The 21,677-nt window shown below is 46.2% G+C and overlaps 1 protein-coding gene across 1 annotated transcript in view; it reads right to left on the minus strand.

The window, feature by feature from the left end:
- Positions 1–21,677, minus strand: part of VDR (vitamin D receptor) — an 817,725-nt gene that overhangs the window by 66,623 nt on the left and 729,425 nt on the right. Inside the window, exon 8 of the mRNA XM_069231046.1 lies at positions 10,294–10,445. Coding sequence (XP_069087147.1) covers positions 10,294–10,445 — 152 coding nt within the window. The remainder of the gene's footprint in view (positions 1–10,293; positions 10,446–21,677) is intronic.

Raw genomic sequence — 21,677 nt, forward strand, 5'->3', positions numbered from 1 at the left:
TCACTATCTAGGGACTTAAGGTCAGCCAATAACTGACGAATGATAAAGTAATCAAGAGTATTGGTGCAACCTGAGCCCACAGCAACAATAAAAAAGGCTCTTTGTGCTGCAGTAGCGAATTTAGGCAGCATAACGACTCTTCATCTCAAACATTCCTCCATTTCAGTTTTCCTTTGGAAACTTTATGCTACAGTGGGAGATTGTTCCTATCAGTATCAATCTAGGGGCACAGCAGCCATAAAACCAACTAGAACGTGGTGCAATAATGATTGTCGGGGCTCTAAAAAGGAGTTAGTCTAAGCATTGCAAAGTGCAAATTCAGACCTCATTAAATCAGGAGGAAGCAATAGAAAACAGTGCAGACATGAAGCAGTGAAAGCAAAAGATGCTGGGAAATTTTGGCACACTGTGGCTAATGGGGGGTGGGGGCAGAAAAAAAAAACTGTCTCATGGAAAATTACATCCAGACACAGGTTTTCCATAAGCATTCTCTGAACTATACGGCCTGGGAACAGAGGTGGCGATTGTTGCCAGTGAGGCATCAGTAATGGGGGGAGAGTGTGGGGGTCAATGTAACCCCTTTGGTCATAGAATACAAGTATACCATGAGCGCCACTAAGAGCATTGTTCCCAGCAAAGCTGCTGATTCCAGGGGAGCTTTTGATTTCAGATCCTGAGAACTGGGCTAATTATATAAACAAATTTACAAATTTGATACTAGACAGAGCCGCTATTCCTAAATCTTGGAAATTATCAGAGCTTGTCCAAATCTTTAAAAAGGGTGCTAGGGATACACCAACGAACTACAAACCTATAAGCCTTATAGATAGAAGAGCATAATGCCTTATCACACCTGCATGCATGATTTAGACAACACACTAGTTATATCGACCAAGTGTTTTGATTTTTAACAATTTACTGGAAAACAGTGGTTGTTCGGAAATCCAATTTATATGTAGTTTTTGTGGATAGAAAATCCGCATTTGACTTGGTCCTTTGCAGAAAACTATGGGAGGTATTGAAACAAAATGGGTTTCCTCCAGATTTGCTAGGTATTAAATCAGATTACACTAAGACACTTATGCGAAAGTACACTGGGGCAGCAAGCCGAGTTAATGGATTGTTTAGGGGTGCAAATGGGGTACGGCAAGGATGTGTGCATTACTCTACCCTTTTTTCTTTCTAGTTAAATGATGTGGTCACTCAAATGGAGGATTGTAAAAAACAATGTCCCAAAGATCTCTGGCCAAGACACACCTACACTGCTATTTGCAGATGACACTTTGTTGGTGTCAAAAACACTGGGTGGCCTTCAGGCATCAGTGTACTGATTGGCAGCATTTTGCACAGATAGGGGATTGGATTGGACATAAATCTAGGCAAAACCAAATGTATGGCTATTAACCCCCACAAATCATTCGGAGGTACATTAAGTTAGGAGGCTGTAGATTAGACAGGGTATTAGGACTTTGACTACTTGTGAATTAGATCAACATCTAATATGTCCTGAATTGAATCACTTAAAAAAGCAGCCTGGAACTTTATCAATATGTCTCAGTGATATTTAGGTTATATAACACCACAAAAGCAAAGCAGGCACACCCAGCTCTAATTGTTTACCATTCTAGGGCAGTAGGCAGTGCCCTATACGGGGATAGCTCTGGAGATTGTCAAGGTTGGCTGTGTTAACAACCTCCGAAAATAATTTTCTTAAGATCTTTGCTGAGCTTGCTCAAGAGCTTCGCCCTGCTCCATTTGCTTTGGTACACTGGCACGAAACCATCATGTATAAGGCTAAATTAAGACCTGCTCTTTATTGGCAGAGATTGAACTACAACCCGGTCCTTGAGGGCTACGATAAGAAAATAAAGTGGTTATTTAACAAAGGAAACCTGACTGCAACTAAGGTTTGACGAGCACTGGAAAGGTGAGGCCCATCAGAAACCCCTTACTTGGGAATTCGTTAAGGACACATTTTGGGCTCATAAATGGGGGATGGAAGTTAGGAAAAGAAATCAAGAGACTCTTATTTCAGATTTTATTGATTTCAAAAATTACAGAAGATTTGAACATTTTCTTGATTTTTTTTATGGTCCCAATAGCTAGACCATGGATACTCAAAGTACGGCCCGGGCCGCGTGCGGCCCCCCTGACCTTTACATGCGGCCCTTTACACACGGCTGCTGTTCACTGGATTCAGCTCTAAAAATAAAAGATCTTTAATAGAGAATCAATTGTTTATTTTGTGGTTAACCGGTGGAAAGGAAGTAACTAGAGAGTCCAGAGCTTCACTTAAGAAACAGGTTCCTTTTTAAATACATCTTGCGGCAAAAGTGTGAAAATATAACAGTTGCTTCAAAATTCAAAAAGTGTATTAAGTTAACATGATGACCTTTCAACCTAAGTGCAAGTTATTTTATCATTGCAATGAGAAGTATTAATTTAAAAGTGATAGTTTTCAAACATGAATTCAGAATCATTAATTCTTACCCTACCATGACAAATATGCCAATAGTGAATTAAAGAGGCAAGTCAGATGTTCTGTGCGCGATTTGAGTGGCCTGGGCTCCTACTGTACATGAACAATATTATAGTTTTTTAAATCAAACACAGGAGCATATTTTTACAGTGTAGATGCTGAAATTTTGCTGTCACATGTGATTATGACAAAAAGGAGGGAAAGTGAAAGTAAGCAATTGTCTAGGATCACACAATTTGGAAACGTGGGGAAGACGAGATTAATGTCAGTTTTCCTAGTTTCATATTGCTCAAATCAGTCACTAGGCGTATATCCTTCACTTCGCCTACCCATACCTAGCAGCCAATCCTTCTAATTCCCTCGCCCGGCCGCCATTCCTCTGGCATCAATACGGCCCTCGGGCCCATCACAGTCCAAACGTTTTGGCCCCTGTGAACATGTTTGTGAGTACCCATGAGCTAGACAAATGTATATTAAGTTTCGGCATGGCACGCTCCCTGTCAATCGCTTTTGCTCAAAATGGAAAGCCAACACCAACTTGAGCAAAGCATTTTTGCAGGCAGATGAAACCATGACATACTTTTTAGTTTTGTAACCAGGATACAACCGTCAGGAGGAATAAATCGATTCTACCCATTTGTAGGTAGAATGGAACTAGACAGTGCTATGAGGCAATCAGACGGCTGCATTCCGAGACCAAATAATCTATAGTCTGTGGCATAGCCAAATTCTTGCATTGGAGCTTGATAAGAACTAAAACATTAGGATAATTTCACTGGGAAGCTCGATCCTTTTATTTACTGATGGTGGTAGGCCATGTAGGTATTCTAGTAGGTGAGTTCATACTGTATAAGTAAGGAGCTTCCTCTTCACTGTTAGAAAATTGACAATATTCAATTTAGGCTAGGTTGTGGTAACCTAAATCAATGCGCCTTAGTGACCTTGAGCAATTTTTTTGTTTCATTTATTTTAGTTTAGTTTATTTTAAAACTTGTCGTAGGCTTCAGGAGGGAGCTATACGTATTTTGTAGGCCTCAATGAAAGTTGGTATGGCTTACTAATTGATTTCTTATGGAATATATCTGTACAGTCACGGCTGCCAGACCTTAAGAGAATTTCATTGAAAAAAGATCACAGCAAAAACATCTATTCTAAGGGTTGGCATAGCGGACGCCATATGGAGGTTTTTTGTTTATCGTTTTACATTGCCCTTTCTTTGTTCCACTGTAGGCTGGCAACCGTGCTTCTTTTCCAGCTTATCTGAGCGAGCGTTCACAGATTCTCTTTTGGTAATGTATTAGTAAACTTGCACATCGCACTTATACACTTGCAAATTTATTTAGAAAAACTATGTAAAGCTTTGTTAACTTTGCTAATCCATTTTTGCAAACGCGCTCATGACATTGTGCATTGTCTGGCGCTAATGTTTTTTACGTTTATTTTGTGCTTTGCTATTGGTTTGCAATATTTGTCTTGTGTACTTTTTAAGGTTTTTACTTACTTTGGATGTCAGTAAAGAGGAACACAATGTAGTACTATTTGGATATGATTAAATAGCTAGCACAACTGTGAATATGTGCAAAACCCTTAGGTGGAGAATGAGGATTTTATGCTGGTATAGTGTTATGTGCATTCTAGTTGTCTAATTTTAGGACTGCAAAGAAAAGGTTCCAGAAGAACTAGAGAAAGATTGGATTTGTTGATGAGGAATGATTATAGTGCTGCATCTCTTATGGGTGAAAGACAGAACCTTGTGGAGCATGTACATGACATTCAAGGCTGTTGGAGACTGCCATTCTGTAGATGTAATATATTGTTGGTTAGGAGAGAGGGAACGAGTGCGTGAGGGAGTGTGTGTTTTTAGATTATGAAAACCTGTCAGATGACCTGGTCTTGGATACAGAAGATTGAATTTAACACTACAGAAGCATTTAACATATTGTTGTACAGATTTTGGTTTGATTTATGTTAATAGTTATTCAGTGACTAGAAGTGATGTTGGTGGAAAAGAAAGATTTAACCTCAAAAGATACAAATGATTCATTGTATGAATACAGAATGGACAAATACAAGAACAGTTTTGTATGCCACGCTAGTTGGATATTTAAGTATGAAGATTCAGTTGGGAACACGAAGCAATCAAGGTGATGATTTTGGCGAGAGATAGAATTATGGTTTGACAATGTAAGTTGTTTGTATGTGAGTTTGATTCTTGTATTTATGGAACATAAGATACAACAAAGACTGGAATGGGGAAATGTATAAATTGTGAAAGAGAAGGAATCACAGTCACAACGTTTTCGAATATTATCCTGTGTTTGCGTTCTTTCACATTTGCAAAAATTTCATATTATTTCCTATTGCAAGCTCTCATTTCCTCACTCTGCCAATTATAATCTGACATAAATGCCCAACTTGGTCAAATGCAAAAAGAAGTGATGGACGGAATGCTGAACAATGTCAAACATTCACCCCCAGTACAGAGATCTGCACCTAAATCCATCGTTTTTTTGCTGCCCATGCCATTCCAGTTTGGACTCAGACATATGCAAATCAGTCTTGACCCTGTTCCCCATGGGAACAGTCCAGCCCGAACTGCCAGGTCTTCCCTGGACTGGAAACAAGCATCCTAGGACCCAATTTGGTCAAAACAAGCAAGGGAGGAAGATTTCTGTGTGCAGCCCACTAAACTATGCATTTTATCTCTATAACCATCTTAACTACTGACAGCCATATTTGATCTTTCCTTCAAAGAGTGATAGTTTATTGCTAATACCAAACAATCGCTGAAACTAGCAAATGGTTAATATGGGAATAGCTAATGGATAAATCCTTAAGCTATCCCTGAAGTTATAACTCTTTATGACACACAGGTAGGCAGTGGCGCAAACGCACCAGTGAAAGAATCAGCACACACCTTATACTGAAATTGCGCTTCTGCATACGTCTTTTTAACACTGAGCACATTTTTAAAACAATTTAACACTTTATCGCCATACCTCTGCTGGTGGAAACTGTGTAATTAACTTGTAGTTCACAATCTACTAACTTTACTGATTGGACAAGGGGAATCAATCAGGAAAGAAGGGGGCAGAGCCTGTTAAAGCTTGTAACCCATTTAATGCAGCAGCTGCGCGGACACAGCGAAGGCAAGCTCCTGTGAGACGGCTTGCCAGGGCCAGAGACCAGTCACTATCCCCAAACACTCTTCTAATTTCTCAGATGAACTTAAACATCTTCATTTAGTAAGCTACCAAAGAGCCCCCTCCACCGTGGTAAAGCTACATAACCTATATCTGTTAAATAACAACATCCCAGGCACTGAACAGATCAAACCGACTGAGCCCTTCGTTAAATGCCCATTTAGGAACTCCACTCCACTCCACTCCACTCAACTCAACCATAATACTGACCAAATTATGGTCATCTGTCTTAACACTAGATCTATGGTCAAGCACCTGCTGAAACCTGACTCTGAATCCCCAGAAATGTCATTTGTAAACAAAACTTGGTTAACCGAAGAATTCTCTCCGGATATCCTAGCTGCTTTCCCGGAACGATACTACCCACTTCAAACGGAGACCCACAAACAAAATAGGGAGAAAAGTAGTAGCTGTAATTAAGAAACATCTCAGGTTCTCTAGCCATGCTTCATTTGTTATCCCTAAGGTCGATTGCCTTCTGACTAAGCTCGACTCGGCAGCCTCGTCCCTCACATGTGCTGTGGTATATAGACCCCTGGGCCATATGTGGCACTTACCGCAACTCTTTGCAGAATCCATGTCTCCCTTAGTCAATGACCATGTCAAATTTCTATTAATAGGTGATCTCAACTATTGGGCAAATGAGCAATTATCTGTAGAACTAACCAACCTGCTTTTCAGCTTAAACTTTGAACAACATGTGTTCTTACCCACCAGTAATAAATGTCACACATTAGACCAGGTATGGTCTACCAACCCATCGGTGGCCAATCTCACAGTGACCCCGTGTACATGGTCCGACCACCACGTAATTACATTTTCACTAATTGGCCTGACCCCGTCGAAACCTCCCCCATGTCATAGAATCCTTTCCAGAAACTAGTCTCTAATAAATCTTAACTCCTTCTGGGAATAACTTACTATCACTTCACCCAACTGATATGACTGCATAGATCGCTAGGAGAAAGAAATCACCAATTGGCTAATAGCAGCCAGGAACATACATGCTCCCCTCCAGGCATCCAAACAGGCGAGGCTCCATAAATGTTTTTCTGACGATCTAAAAACAGCTAAAAATACACTCTGCAGCGCAGAGCATAAATGGCGGGTTAACTATTCAACCAAAAATAAGGAACTCCACGCTGTACACCTTAAAGAATATAAAAAAATGATTAGACAATCCAAATCCGCCTTTTTCTCTCTAACAAAATCCTAAATTCTGTGAAAAAGTCAAAGGAAATCTTCTGAAATGTCTAATCCTGATACAGTCACTATTGCTATCTTACCCACTCAGAGATCCTATGTGACACCCTCAACTCCTTCATCGGGAAGATTAGGATGATAAAAGATAGCATACCGGATAGCTCTCCTTCTAAGGTGACACACACAGATGACAGAAACCTGTTGACACTATCTATATTTCCATCACTCAGCAAGGATTGCCTCATAGGCCTGCCCTAAAATGTCAAGTCAGGATAGCTTAATGATACCTGCTCTCAGAGTCTTAAAAACAGTTTTCTCACATTTCCCTTACTTCACCATCTGCCTCCTAAACCAGACCCTTTGCCAAGGCGCTGTTCCTGACACTTAAGGAAGCTATAGTGGTCCCACTCCAAAAACAACTAGTGATGACCCACACACCTTAAAAAACTACTGGCCAATTTCACTGCTACCATACTTAGCAAATGTCCTAGAGGCATATGTTGCCAGACACCTCTTCTCCTTACTAGAGGAATCTAACTTCCTTGACCCGCCAGAAGGGAGGATTTCGGCCAGCCCACTCAACTGAAGCGGTCATCCTCTCAGTTGTGGATGACATGCAAGAAGAAGCTGACACAGGCACCACACTGTTATGTAGCCATTTTAGTCATAGCTCCATGCACGTTATTTTAGCATACTAGACCTGCCGCTGTGCACTTAAACCTAGATATATTTAATTCAGCTTCATTTTATTATTCTTACAATAGCCATTTTGGTGGTCTCGTTTTATTTTACTTTATCTAGCGCTGTTTTTAAGTAGGTCAGCACTGCGTTCTCAAACAAGACATTCTTGCTCACTCTGTGCTTCTTTCAAGCTATAGTAAGATGGGTTGACGATGAACGTGGTACAAGTTTTGTCTCGGACATTCATAGAAAACACACATCCTTACGTAGGGCCATTTTCTCAGAACATCAGCTGTTGTACTATAAAAACACTTCCTTGTCCCTTAAACATTAGAGGGAGATTGCAGCCAAAGAACCACAACTGTATGCTGATTGACAAATGCTTCGCTACAACTGCTTATACAGATTTCAGGCCTTTGCTCAGGTATGGGGGATGATGCCTTCCTAGGGGAGCCTGAAGGGCAGAATTAGAGCTTAAAGCGCTGTGCTCCATTATAGCCTAGGTAGGAATTAGTTCATGGACTCTAGTGACAATATGGTAGTGTTATTTCTATGCTTTACTCTCCTTGTCACATTTTTAACCCTGTCAAGGTATATCGTCCTGGGTATTGCAGTCCATGCCTTGCTATCTAAGATGCAGTCGCTTTATTGAAACCTATAATGCCTCTGTTTGTCATTGTGATTGTTAGACTAGTGTAACTGAGAGAAATGGATCAGACCTGCGTGACCACGGTTTCCCTGAGAAATCAATTATGTCATGAGCTCGGCTGCCCAATCATCCCCGCCCTTGGGTGGAGATGAGGCACTGCTAGCTGGAGCAAAACCCGGATTAGGGCAACAGGTGCCACCTGAAGTGGGTCAGACCCAGTCTTCCACATCGCAGGCGATCCTGCCGCTCAAAATCCAGTAGTCTCATTAGAATAATGATAGCCTATGTGACAACACAAGCGCTGGTTCTTGTGGACTTGTCTGCCGCATTCTACACAGTCGACCATGAGCTTTTAGCTGGCCATGTCAGGGATGAGGGCCTACAAGACTCGGCATTAGCTTGTGTTATATCTTTTTAAAAGAATCACTCTCAATCAGTCCAGGTATTCCCTTCAACTCTTCCAAGGTCCATCTAACATGTGGAGTACTTCAGGGATCAGGATCTTTCCCCTCCCCCTCTACCCCCCATCTGATCAACCTGTATATGTGTCCCCTAGTGCACTCCCTAAAGGAAATGAAAGTCAGAAGCTATAACTATTTGGACGACATCCAGTTGCTTTTTACTATTGATAACTTCATCAAATCTAAGGGAGCCTTTCCAAATACTATGCTGTTCATCTGAGACTGGATGAACAGCAATCAACTAAATTAAATTCTGACAAGACAGAAACCTCATAACTCAAACTAAGCACGATTTGTGGAATTCCTCTCTCTGGCACTTCACAATGGGTACAACCCCCAGCCTAAGAACTCTGAAAAGAGTCTTGGAGTTCTCATCCACAAGAACCTGTCCATGAGACCCCATTTAGGAGAGGCAGCATTCTCCTGTTTACTACAGCTGTGAATAATCAAGAACCTCACCTTTGATGGCCTGGTTCAGGTCATTATTGCCTTAGTCATCTCAAAGATAGACTATGCAAACTCTCTCTATCTTTGCCTGTCAAAAGGTCTCAATCAAAGACTCCAACTGGCATAAAACCAGGCAGCTAGGCTAATCTTTCAACAGCCCAGACACTGCCACATAATCTCCCGATGAGAAACTATATTGGCTACCTGCAGAACAACAAACTATCTTCAGGACTGGCTGTATCAATTTTAAATCCCTCTATGGCAGAAGCCCATCCTTTATCTCATCCAGAATACAAATAATTTACCCCCACCTGCAATTAAAGGTCTACCCACATGAATCTCCTTACAATCCCAACATTAAAAAAGAGACTGAGAGGCTTCCATGTTCCCTGTTCTTGCTGTCAACATCTGGAATTCCCTCCCTCCTGAGATTAGATACTCCCCCAGCAATATGAGATTCAGGCAAACCTATGACTAATTGCGTAAGCAGTGTGTCAGCTCCTGATACCCAGCACCAGGAAACAAACCTGGTACACAGGCGATATACAAATGCTAGCATCATAACATAGGAGTTCTTCCCTCATCATCCTCGCCTCTCTCTGCTTATTCATATATAAGCAGGTCTTGCAGCTCAACCCTCTAAATGGATTTTCCTGGCCAGATACTGTGTTTATTTTTAAATATAAAGTGTTTTCTTAACCAATATGAATTCTTGTGGTTCTTTATTATCAATACGGTCCCAAGGAGCTGTGTTGTTTGAAAAAATGTAAAAGCAATCTCAAAATTCCAGTTTCTCATGTTCCTCACCTTTGCTCATTTCACTCGTCAGGTTTCTTAATTTAACTGTAGCCGTCGTCAGACTTTGCCCGAAATTTCAACCCGATTTACTCATTTCTAGAGCACCTATAGCAAGCAGTTGTACTCTGCATTAAAAAAAAAAAAAACTAACCAGCTTGTCAGCTTTATTACGATATTGCAAAATAATGGATTGCGATCATTTAACAATGTGTTCTGGTCCTGTTCAGTTAAAAAGTCAAAAGAGGGACATTAAACGTCAAAATACATAATCATACTTTCCCATTGATTGGCAATGTAATTTTCAGATGAAGCCAGTTATAATATGGACCTTTCCTGAACAGAAGGCAAGCAAAATGTTTTTTAGTTGATTACCTTGAGTTACATCATTGACCTTGTACTTAAAGTCATTGCTGCCACATGTCCAAGACATGTCTTCCATCGAAAAGGACTGGTTTGAACGAAGCATGATGACTTCAATAACACTGGACTTCAATAGAGCAATCTGATCTTCAGCAGTGAGGTCCCTAGGTGTGGAAACCAAAAAAACTGTCAAAAATGTACAAAACTGGTGTCCGTTGGCAAAGAACATAATGCAAAGTGACCTCAAAACATCAGCAAACATTTGGTTTTCAACAATGTAGTTAAGCGCAACTATACACACGAGAGGAATTGAGAGGCAGAACTTTACACGTTTTTGGGTTTGCATCTTCCTGTGGAGCTTGATGCTCCAGCCACTGCTGCCAGTCCAATGTAGGAAAAAAAACAAGTCTGCTTAAAACAGACAGGAGGTATCAAAAGGCAATCTGATGTGCACTCTATTTTGTGGGAGTGAAACACTAAACGGTAGTTCCTCCCTAACTGTTTCCCTTAAAAACATAATACCCAACAAAGGTTCTGCCTTCAGCTGAGACAGCTCCCAGCCCTTTAGGCAGGTGAGGTGCATGCTACAAAGCAGAGGAACCAATTAATGGAGCAGACGAGAAGAGTATTCCATCCACCACCTTGTTTTTTTTGTATTTGCCACCCTGAGTGTGCCACGTATGCCTAAATGTGGGTCCCGGGCTGAATGTGTCAGTGGAACCAAGGCATACCTTGCTGAAGAGCCCAAACTAGGGAGAAACCAGTCTTAGCTTGCCTCTGTTCCGGTTTAGGGAAGATCTGACCTGGCAGTTTGGACTGGACTGTTCCCATGAGGAGAAGGGTCAAGACTGATTTGCTTATGGCTGGTTATAAGCTGAGGTGGCATTGTGGGCTAAAAATGATGGACTGGGATGCGGCCCAGAGCGACTGCCAGTGGCTGAGATTAATTCAAGCATTCCATCCATCACCCTGTTGCTTTTGTATTTGCTGCCCTTTTTGCTTTGGGAATGCCCAGGAATAGGTCCGTGCCACTGTGCCACTAGAACCAAGCTACATCTTGCTGAAGAGCCACAACTAGAGTGAAACTGCCCTAGGTTGCTTGTGTTTCAGTTCAGGGAAGACTTGCCCTGGCAGTTCAGGCTGGACTGCTACCATGAGGAGCAGGGTCAACACTGACTTGCATATGGATGGTTCTACACTGAGGTGGCATGGTGGGCAAAAAATTGATAGAGGTGCGGCCCAGAGCGATTGCCATTGGCTGAGATTAATTCAAGAATCCCATCCATCACATTGTTGTTTTTGCATTTGACGACCTAAGTGAGCTGGGTATGCCCACATGTAGGTCCCGGGCTCACTGTGCCGCTGGAACCAGGCTATCCCTGGCTGAAGAGCCTTAACTAGGGCGAAACCAGTCTTAGGCTGCTTGTGTTCCGGTTCAGGGGTCCTGGCCTGGCAGTGGGGCTGGACTGTTTCTATGACAAGCAGGGTCAAGAATGATTTGCATATTTCTGGTTCTAAACTGAGGTGGCATGGTGGGCAAAAAATTATGGATTAGGGGGCGAGGTAGGAGAAAGACCTGCCTCCTGTGGTGGTGTACTGTATGCGGGGAACTGTGGCTAGGGCGAGGTCGTCTGATCGGAGGTTGCTCGTGGAAGTTTACTCTTTCATTGAGGTAGGGTGGGCCGGTATTGTGGAGGGATTTGTGTGCGTGGATGAGGATTTTGAATGTGATTCTCTTGTCCAGTGTAGGGATTTGAGGTGTGGTGAGATTCGTTCGTGTCGGGGGAGGCCAAGGCGAGGCGAGCGGCTGTGTTCTAGATTCTTTGGAGTTTGTGTTTGAGTTTGAGTGTGGTGCCGGCGTAGAGGGCGTTGCCGTAGTCCAGTCTGCTGCTGATGAGTGCGTGGGTGACTGTCTTTCTGGTCTCTGGGGGGATCCATTTGAAGGATTTTTTTAGGGTGCGGAGTGTGTGGAAGCAGGAGGAGGTTAGAGCATTGATTTGCTGTGTCATGGAGAGGGCGGGGTCGAGGATGATGTCGAGGTTGCATGCGTGGGTTGCGGGGATGGGTGCGGGGCCTAGGGCGGTGGGCCACCAGGAGGCGTCCCATGTGGTTTTGTTGAGTCCGAAGATGATGACTTCGGTTTTGTTTGAGTTGAGCTTGAGATGGTTAGTGGTCATCCAGTTGGCGGTGTCTAGGAGAGCAGCGTGTAGGTTGGTTTTGGCGGTGGTGGGGTTGCGGGTGAGAGAGAGGGTGAGTTGGGTGTCATCTGCATATGAGAGTATGGTGATTCCGTGTGCTCGGAGAATGTTGGCTAGGGGGATCATGTAGATGTTGAAGAGTGTGGGGCTGAGAGAGGACCCTTGGGGGACTCCGCAGGTGATCTTGGTAGTGTTGGAGTGGAAGGGCGGGAGGCGGACTCCCTGGGTTCGGTCGGTGAGGAAGGAGGAGAGCCAGTCTAAGGCTTTGCGGCGGATTCCTATGTTGTGGAGGCATGTGTGGTGGCAGACGGTGTCAAAAGCTGCGGAGAGGTCTAGGAGGATGAGTGCGATGGTCTCGCCTTTGTCGACTTTGGTCCTGATGTTGTCAGTGCACGCGATAAGGGCGGTTTCTGTGCTGTGGTTTTTGTGGAACCCAGATTGTGAGGGGTCTTTGCTGTAGATGCGGTGTGGACAGGGGTCGGAGGGGGAACCGGAGTGGATGGGGTTCATAGTTTTTTCGGTTTCTTCGTGTGTGGTAGGGGTCCATGTGGATAGTGTGGTGGGTGGGTCTTTAGGGGGGTTGAATTGGGTGGGAGAGGGGTATGTGTGGTGGGTGTGTGTGATGTGAAGCTGTTGTGGATGTCCAGGATTTTGTGGAGTAAGTGGTTGGAAAGGGCGTTACATAGGGGCTGTGTGTGTGTGTGTGTGGGGGGGGTCTATGTTGCTGGCTCTGGGTTTGGCAAGTTCGTTGATGATATTGAAGAGTTCTTTGCTGTTTTGGGATTTTTTGTCAAGGCGTGTCTTGTAGTGATCTCTTTTAGCAGTGCGTATGAGTTGGTGATGGGTGCGAATGTTGGTTCTGAGTGTGGAGAAGTTGGTTGAGGAGGGTTCTAGTCTCCATACTTTCTGAGCTTGGCGGCATTTGCGCTTGGAGTTCAGGGGTGAACCATGGGGCATTCTTGATGTTGCGGGTGGTGATGTGTCTTCTGAGGGGTGCAAGTGTGTCTGCGCAGGTAGTGATCCATTTGGAGAGGTTGTGTGCTCCTACGTTGGGGTCGTTGGTATGGGGGGGGTTATGGGCCAGTTGGGAGTTTAGTCGTTCTGTGGGGATCTTGTCCCACATGCGGTAGGGTGTGGTGGGTTTGGTGAAGGAGAAGTAGACGCAGCAGTGGTCTGTCCAGAGGAGTTCAGTGGTGTGGGTGTAGGCTATGTGTTCGCTTGAGGTGAAGATTGCGTCCAGCGTGTGTCCTGCTGAGTGGGTGGGTGCGGTGACCAGTTGTTTGAGTCCGAGGTTCTTGAGGTTGTCTATGAGGGAGGTAGTGTTGTGGTCTTGTGGGCTTTCTAAGTGAAAGTTGAAACCACCGAGGATGATGTAGTCTGTGGAGGTGAGGGCGTACGGGCTGATGCTGTCTGCGATGGTGTCGCAGAAGGCGGGGCGTGGTCCGGGTGGTCTGTAGATTAGTGTACCTCTGAGGGTGGAGTTGTTGTTGATGTGGACGAGGAAGTGCATGTGTTCAGTGTTGCCGATAGTGTCTTGGGAGCTGGTGGGGACTTTGATGGTGTCTCTGTGTAGGATGGCAATGCCTCCGCCTGGCTTGTTTAGGCGGTCTTTGCTTTGGAGTTTGTATCCCTTGGGGGTGGCTATGGCTATGTCGGGTTCTGAGGAGAGGTTGATCCAGGTTTCCGTGAGGAAGGCGATGTCAGGTGAGTGTGTGGTGATGAGGTCCCAGACTTCTATGGCATGTTTGTGAAAGGAGCGGATGTTGAGTAGCAGGCAGGTCAGGTGGTTGTGGTGGGTGGCATTGCTGTGGTGCGTGAGGGTGTTGTTGCAGGGTGTGTTCTGGTTGTGGGCTGGTGTGCTGCGGGGTTGGTTGGTGGGGGCAGGGTGGGTGAGTTTTGTGATGGGGGTGTTGTGTTTGTTGAGGGTGGGGTCGCTATGGTTGGTGTGTGGTGTGAGGGATGATGAGCAGGAGAAGTGGCAGGTGTAGCAGGTGAAGGGGCAATGAGTGTGTGTGGGGCTACATGGGGTGCATGTGGGGTGGGGGCCTAGGTTGAGGGAGTGGAGGGTGAGGGGGGAGTAGGTTTGTCTGGGAGGGCCAGGTGTTCTGGCGCTGGGCGCGGTCCACACCGCCGCTGCCATAAGAGGAGGGGAGGGTGGAAGTGGCAGCTGGGAGGCGGGAGGGCCTGTCCTATGAGAGGGCTGGCGGGAGGGGCCGCAGCGGCAGGAAATGGAAAGAACAAGAACAGTGAGAGAAGGAGGGGGGGGGGGGAGGGAGGGGCCGCAGGGGACGCAGCGGCGGGAAATGGAAATGGAAAGAACAAGAACGGTGAGAGAAGGAGGGGGGTGGCGGGAGGGGACGCAGCGGCAGGGGAAAGTAAATTAAAGGGAGAGATGGTGAGGATGGCGCTGGGCGGCGGAGCGGGGAGCGACCTGCCTGCAGAAGCAGGGTCAAGGGCTGCTCCTCGTTACCGCGCCGTGGCTGCCATAAGAGGAGGGGAGGGTGGGAGTGGCAGCTGGGAGGCGGGAGGGCCTGTCCTATGAGAGGGCTGGGGGGGTAGGGCCGCAGCGGCGGGAAATGGAAATAACAAGAACGGTGAGAGAAGGAGGGGGCAGGCGGGAGGGGCCGCAGGGGACGCAGCTGCGGGAAATGGAAAGAACAAGAACGGTGAGAGAAGGAGGGAGAGGCAGGAGGGGCCGCAGCAGAAGGAAATGGAAAGAACGGTGAGAGAAGGAGGGGGAGGCGGGAGGGGCTGCCGGGGGCGCAGCGGCGGGAAATGGAACAAACAAGAGCGGTGAGAGAAGGAGGGAGGAGGCGCCGCAGCAGCAGGGGAAAGGAAATTAATGGGAGGAACAGTGAGGATGGCGCTGGGCGGCGGAGCGGGGAGTGACCTGCCTGCAGAAGCAGGGTCAAGAGTTACTCCTCGTTACCGCGCCGCGGCTGCCATAAGAGGAGGGGAGGGTGGGAGTGGCAGCTGGGAGGCGGGAGGGCCTGTCCTATGAGAGGGCTGGGGCCGCAGAGGGCGCAGTGGCGGGAAATGGAAAGAACAAGAACGGTGAGAGAAGGAGGGGGGAAGGCGGGAGGGGCCGCAGCGGCGGGAAATGGAAAGAACAAGAACGGTGAAAGAAGGAGGGGGAAGGCGGGAGGGGCCGCAGGGGACGCAGCGGTGGGAAATGGAAAGAACAAGAACAGTGAGAGAAGGAGGGGGGGATGCGGGAGGGGACGCAGCAGCGGGAAATGGAAAGAACAAAAACGGTGAGAGAAGGAGGCGGGAGGGGCCGCAGCGGAAGGAAATGGAAATGGAAAGAACAAGAACGGTGAGAGAAGGAAGGGGAGGCGGGAGGGGCCGCAGCGGCAGGGGAAAGGAAATTAAAGGGAGAGGCGGTGAGGATGGCGCTGGGCGGCGGAGCGGGGAGCAACCTGCCTGCAGAAGCAGGGTCAAGGGTTACTCCTTGTTACCGCGCCGCGGCTGCCATAAGAGGAGGGGAGGGTGGGAGTGGCAGCTGGGAGGCGGGAGGGCCTGTCCTATGAGAGGGCTGGGGGGTGGGGCTGCAGCGGCGGGAAATGGAAAGAAAAAGAACGGTGAGAGAAGGAGGGGGAAGGCGGGAGGGGCCGCAGGGGACGCAGCGGCGGGAAATGGAAATGGAAAGAACAGTGAGAGAAGGAGGGGGGATCCGGGAGGGGACGCAGCGGCGGGAAATGGAAAGAACAAAAACGGTGAGAGAAGGAGGCGGGAGGGGCTGGAGGGGGCACAGCAGCAGGAAATGGAAATGGAAAGAACAAGAACGGTGAGAGAAGGAGGGGGGAGGCGGGAGGGGCCGCAGGGGGCGCAGCAGCTGGAAATGGAAATGGAAAGAACAAGAACGGTGAGAGAAGTAGGGGGGAGGCGGGAGGGGACACAACGGCAGGGGAAAGGACATTAAAGGGAGAGACGGTGAGGATGGAGTTGGGCGGCGGGGCGGGGAGCGACCTGCCTGCAGAAGCAGGGTCAAGGGTTGCCAACCATGGCCGGCTATAGTGCTGGAAGAGCCCGGTGCAACAGTTTTTTTGGCGCCTTCTCCCACCCACCTTTATGACCTCCTCCTCGGATTCCCTCACTACCACCCAGCAAAAGTGTTCCCCATCTCTCCACAGTTCCCTCCCTTACATACATTTCACTTGTTTTAAAGCTAGGGTAAAGACTGACTTTACTAATCCACTCCGCTACTAAATAAAATGCAGTTCTGTTCTTTGCAGCAGGCATATTAACACATTGCGCTACTTTATGGCCAGTCAAAACTAAAACTAGACAATACTCTGACATCTCGCTCCAGCAGGAACATTAATCATGAGAGCAAATACTGGCAAGCGAGAATAAAATCATTTAAGGAATCCACATTTAGTTAAATGGGGAGGAGTGGGTTGTGAAAGCTTCAGGGAGATGATAATGAGAGGTAGTAATAAGTAGAGAATTAGTGGACTGGTTATTGTGTGTGAGGTGAGGATGATGAGGAAGGGATTTAGGCCCTGATTTATACTTGTTGGTGCAAAACTGCATGTAGCAGTGGGCCAGGTGATAATAAGGACTCAGATGCTTGGGTGGGTGAGAAAGTGAATTTATTAACAGTTCTTTAAAGTCCTTTGCTTTGTTCAACAATATAGGGGTGTTGTGATCCTTCTCATAGAATACCTCTTTTCTCTCTTTCCCAGGTCCCCTCTTGACCGGCGAAGATGTTCTTTTCGTTCTCCCAGATGCACCGGAAAGAGGAATGAAAATGAAAAGAGAGAGAGAGAGAGAAAGAGAGAGAGAGAAAGAGAAAGAGAGAGAGAGAGAGAGGGAGATTTTTTCCCGGCATGTGTGCAGAGTTGTGAAATAAGCGGGTGTGTGAACAGTCACCTCTTATTGATCTTTTCAGAAATAGGGATTTATCTCAAGTGCTCTTTAAGTTTGTCTAGTTTAAGGAATTCTTTAGTTTTAAGTCCCCTTTCCTTTATCCTGTTCTTTCTGCCCCCTCCAAATTCTTCCCTTCCCTCTCCCCTCCTGCCGTCACTCTCCCCTTTTTGAAAGAGACTGTCCTTTATGAAGGACCGTACCTTAGTTAGCGGCGTGCGTGCGTTTCAACTCTCTTCTTCTCCCACGGTTGGCCGGTTGTTTTCGGGGGAACCTCGTTGGTCCCGATCCTCCTCTCTTCTTCCGTTTCCTTCATCTCCTTCTTCCCGCGGTCGGCGTTCTGTCCTTCCTTCTCCTCCTCGCCCCGAGTGCGTCGTCCCTCTCAGTGTTTTCGGGAACCCGGATATCCGGGTTCCCGAGGTGGTTTCCGGCATCTTCGTTGCCCTGGGAACTGGGCAAGTCGTCGTCCCCATCGCGGACGTAGAGCGTGGTTCGCAACTCCAGGGCATCAGGAGCCGCGTTATCCGATAACCGGCTACACACCCCATCCCAAGATCGGGACTGATACAGTGCCGAAGGATCTGGAAAGCAAGACAGATAGTCCGCGGGCCCTTGGAGAGTACCCAGAATATGCCGGATCTGAAAAGAAAAGGGCTGAAGTTCCATAAATCATCGAAGTATTTGGGAGCTGGAATCCTTATTGGATGCTAACCAAGTCAAAGGAGCATGGTCTGTAAACAGCACGAAAGGGCGGCCCAGTAAATAATATCTCGGATTGTCCACAGCCCATTTGATAGCCACTCTCGTTCAATAATCGGATAATTACATTCTCTGGGAAGCAATTTCCCACTAATGTAAACAATAGGGTGGTCCTGTCCCTCCTCGTCGGGTTGTGAGAGCACAGCCCCTAACCCCACGTCCGAAGTATCAGTATGGAGATGAAAAACCTTGGAAAAGTCGGGACATCGTAAGACTGGTTCTGTACTGAGGCATGCTTTCAAGTGGTGGAAACTAGATAATTGTTTATCTGATAGGGATGGTAATTTTGACGGGAAGTTTTTCTTGAGGAGATCAGTGAGGGTGGCGGCTAAGGTAGAATACTGAGGTATAAAGCAACGGTAATACCCAATTAACCCCAGGAAAGAGCAAAGCTCCCTTTTGGTAGTGGGTATAGGAACATGCTGAATGGCCTCGACCTTGCTTTTCTGTGGGCATAGCTGGCCTTTCCCTATGAAATATCCCAGGTATGCAATGTGATCGTGTCCCAGATTGCATTTCTTTGGATTGAGTGTGAGACCGGCCTTATGCAATGTGCGGAATATTTCATGGAGGTGTGTAAGATGGTCATTCCATGTGTTGCTGAATACTACAATATTGTCTAAATATGCAGCAGTGACATTTTGGAATAGTCTCAAAAGGTGGTCCATTAGTCTTTGGAATGTGGCTGGGGCCCCGTGTAGACCGAAAGGGAGTACAGTAAAGTGGTAGAGCCCTGACTGCGTGGAGAAAGCTGTTTTTTCTTTATCAGCTGGCGCGAGGGTTATTTGCCAGTATCCCTTTGTTAAATCTAGGGTTGACATATAACGGGCTTTTCCCAACTTTTCTAGTAAGTCATCAACTCTGGGTATGGGATATGTGTCAAATAGTGAAATTTCATTCAATCGACGGAAGTCAATACAGAATCGTATTGAACCGCCAGGCTTTGTCACTATGACAACGGGGAAGCACCAAGGGCTCGTTGATGGTTCTATTACTTTCAGTTTTAGCATATTTTGTACTTCTTCAATTAAGTGTCGGCGGGCTTCGGGAATACGGTAGGGTCGTAATCTTATTACTTTTCCCTCAGGTGTTCTTATATGATGTTGGATTAGATTGTTTTTTCCAGGAATTCCAGAGAAGAACTGTTTATGATCTTTTAACAAGTTCTCTAGTTGGGTCTTCTGACCCCCTGTAAGGTCGGTATTGATATGGGGAGTCTTTACTGTTTCCTCCATGTTTGCAGGATATAACTATGTCTAGTGGTTCTTCAGGGGTTACTAAGAAACCTGTAGCCGATTGGTTTGGTGCTGTTGTAGGTTCTTCCCATTTTTTTAACAGGTTAACATGGTAAATCTGTGTTCTTTTGGGGTGTTGGGACAGTTCTATCAGGTAAGTAACCGGGATATGACTTTTAAGATAGTGTACGGACCCTGCCACCTAGCTAAGAGTTTATTATCGGAGCAGGGTCTTAATATCAGGACCTTATCATTCGGTTGGAAATACCGGGGTTTTGTCCCTTGATCATAATACCTCTTTGGTTACTTTGGGACTTTCCTAGATGTTTACGCACGTCTTCCCATACGGACTGTAGGTGAGTTTTCAGTTTATGTATGTATTCTAACAAAGGTTTTTCCTCCTCCCCTTCTTCTTCCCATAATTCTGCTGCAATGTCTAACAGACTACGGGGTTGTCTCCCGAAGACCAGCTCAAAGGGGCTGTGTCCTGTTGAAGCCTGTTCATGTGTTCTTATGGCATATAGGACTAAAGGGAACTTTTGATGCCAATCACGTCCAGATTCAGAGACTGTTTTCCGTAGCAGTGTTTTTATAGTACGGTTATAGCGCTCAACCAACCCATCCGTCTGGGGGTGATAAACCGAGGTCTTTAGTTGCTTGATCCCAAGGATCTTACAGATATTATTCATCAGTGAGGACATAAAGGGTGTTCCCTGATCAGTCAGGATTTCCTGGGGAAACCCGACCCTAGAAAAGAAAGTGATCATAGCTTGTGCTACTGTTTTAGATGTCATACTAGAAAGGGGTATAGCCTCAGGATACATTGTAGCATAATCTACCAACACCAAAATATGTGTGTGTCCCTTTGTGGAAGGTAAAAGAGGACCTACCAAGTCCATACCGATCCGGGAGAAGGGAACCTCAATGATAGGAAGGGGTTGAAGTGGCGCTTTTCTTTGGGTTCCCGGATCTATTAGTTGGCACCCTGGACACTGAGCACAGTATTGTCTGAGTTGGGCATAAACTCCGGGCCAATAAAATCTCCTCAATAGATATTCTTCGGTCTTTTCCCTACCATAGTGTCCCCCTCCTGGTTGGTTGTGTGCCAAAAAGAGTACCTGTAAGCGATAAGGTTCCGGTACTATTAGCTGTCGTTTTTCGATGTTGTTATATTTTACGACCCTATAAAGGAGATTTTTTTGGACAATGAAGTAGGGACCCACCTCATTAGTAGACTCAGATTTTGCTGTTCTCCAAGCATGACATAATGTTGGGTCTTCTCGTTGACTGACTCTGAACGACAGAGGAGGGACTGTAATGTTGGCCCCTACTTTCTCTACGTTCCTTTCGTTTCCTTTCCAGGGGTCTGATATTGTTGTTTTATTTGTCTCTTTTCCCGTCTAGCGAGTCTTGTACGACATGGTTTGTTTTCGATATGACTCATGAAATGGGGCTTCTGCCCACCAGGCCTCAGACATAGTCTGCGATTTTGCCCTGTTTAATAGCTCAGGGAACCGTATATAGTCCGTTCCCAGTATCCAGTCCTCCACTAAGCAGTCCATAACCCCTACTGGCAGTAAATCCTGGTTCTCTTCCCACTCTATGTTTACGAGGGACAGGGGGTAGTTGGTTTTGTCCTGTGTATACAACAGATTGATACCCATTGGTTGGTATTTTGTTCTGAAGGGTTCAGCACATCTGCTCGTACCACGGATTACCCCCACCGGTACACAAGACCCTTCCTCTAGTAACCCTGATCTCCATGGGTTCAGGTTTTTCCCCTTTCCTAAGGCACAATCGCGCTATATGGCCCCGCTCGCCACAGCTATAACACTGTGGTTGCTGTATAGGTGGGTTTTCTCCGATTCTGGAATGTCCTGCTTCTTCTGGGGGGTTTCTGAGAAAAGTTCCTGAAAGGTACAACAGTCGGTTTCGGCGATTTCTTAGGGCTTAGGTTCTTGAAGTCGACCGACCGATGGTAGACACAAGCTAAGTCCACGGCTATATTGGTATTGACGTTCGGGTGCTGTTTTATCCAACTCCGAGTGGAAGAGGGAAGAGATTCCAAATACTGTTCCAATATTACTACCTTTATAATATCCTCCCTCTCTGTCCCAGCCATTTCAACCCCAGGTCTTTGACTTTAAAATAAAGGTCCGAGGATCCTCTGCCTGCCCCCATTTGATCTTCCGGAATCGTAGACGGTAATACTCAGAATCATGGCCTACTCGCTCCAATATGCTTCTTTTAATGTCTTTGTAGGGCGTGGTACCATCCGGGTTAGCGGCCTGATAGGCCGTTTGCAGGATGCCTGTTAATAGGGGAGCGATATATT

The sequence above is a fragment of the Pleurodeles waltl genome, chromosome 4_2, assembly GCF_031143425.1.
Source record: "Pleurodeles waltl isolate 20211129_DDA chromosome 4_2, aPleWal1.hap1.20221129, whole genome shotgun sequence".
Classification (NCBI taxonomy): domain Eukaryota; kingdom Metazoa; phylum Chordata; class Amphibia; order Caudata; family Salamandridae; genus Pleurodeles; species Pleurodeles waltl.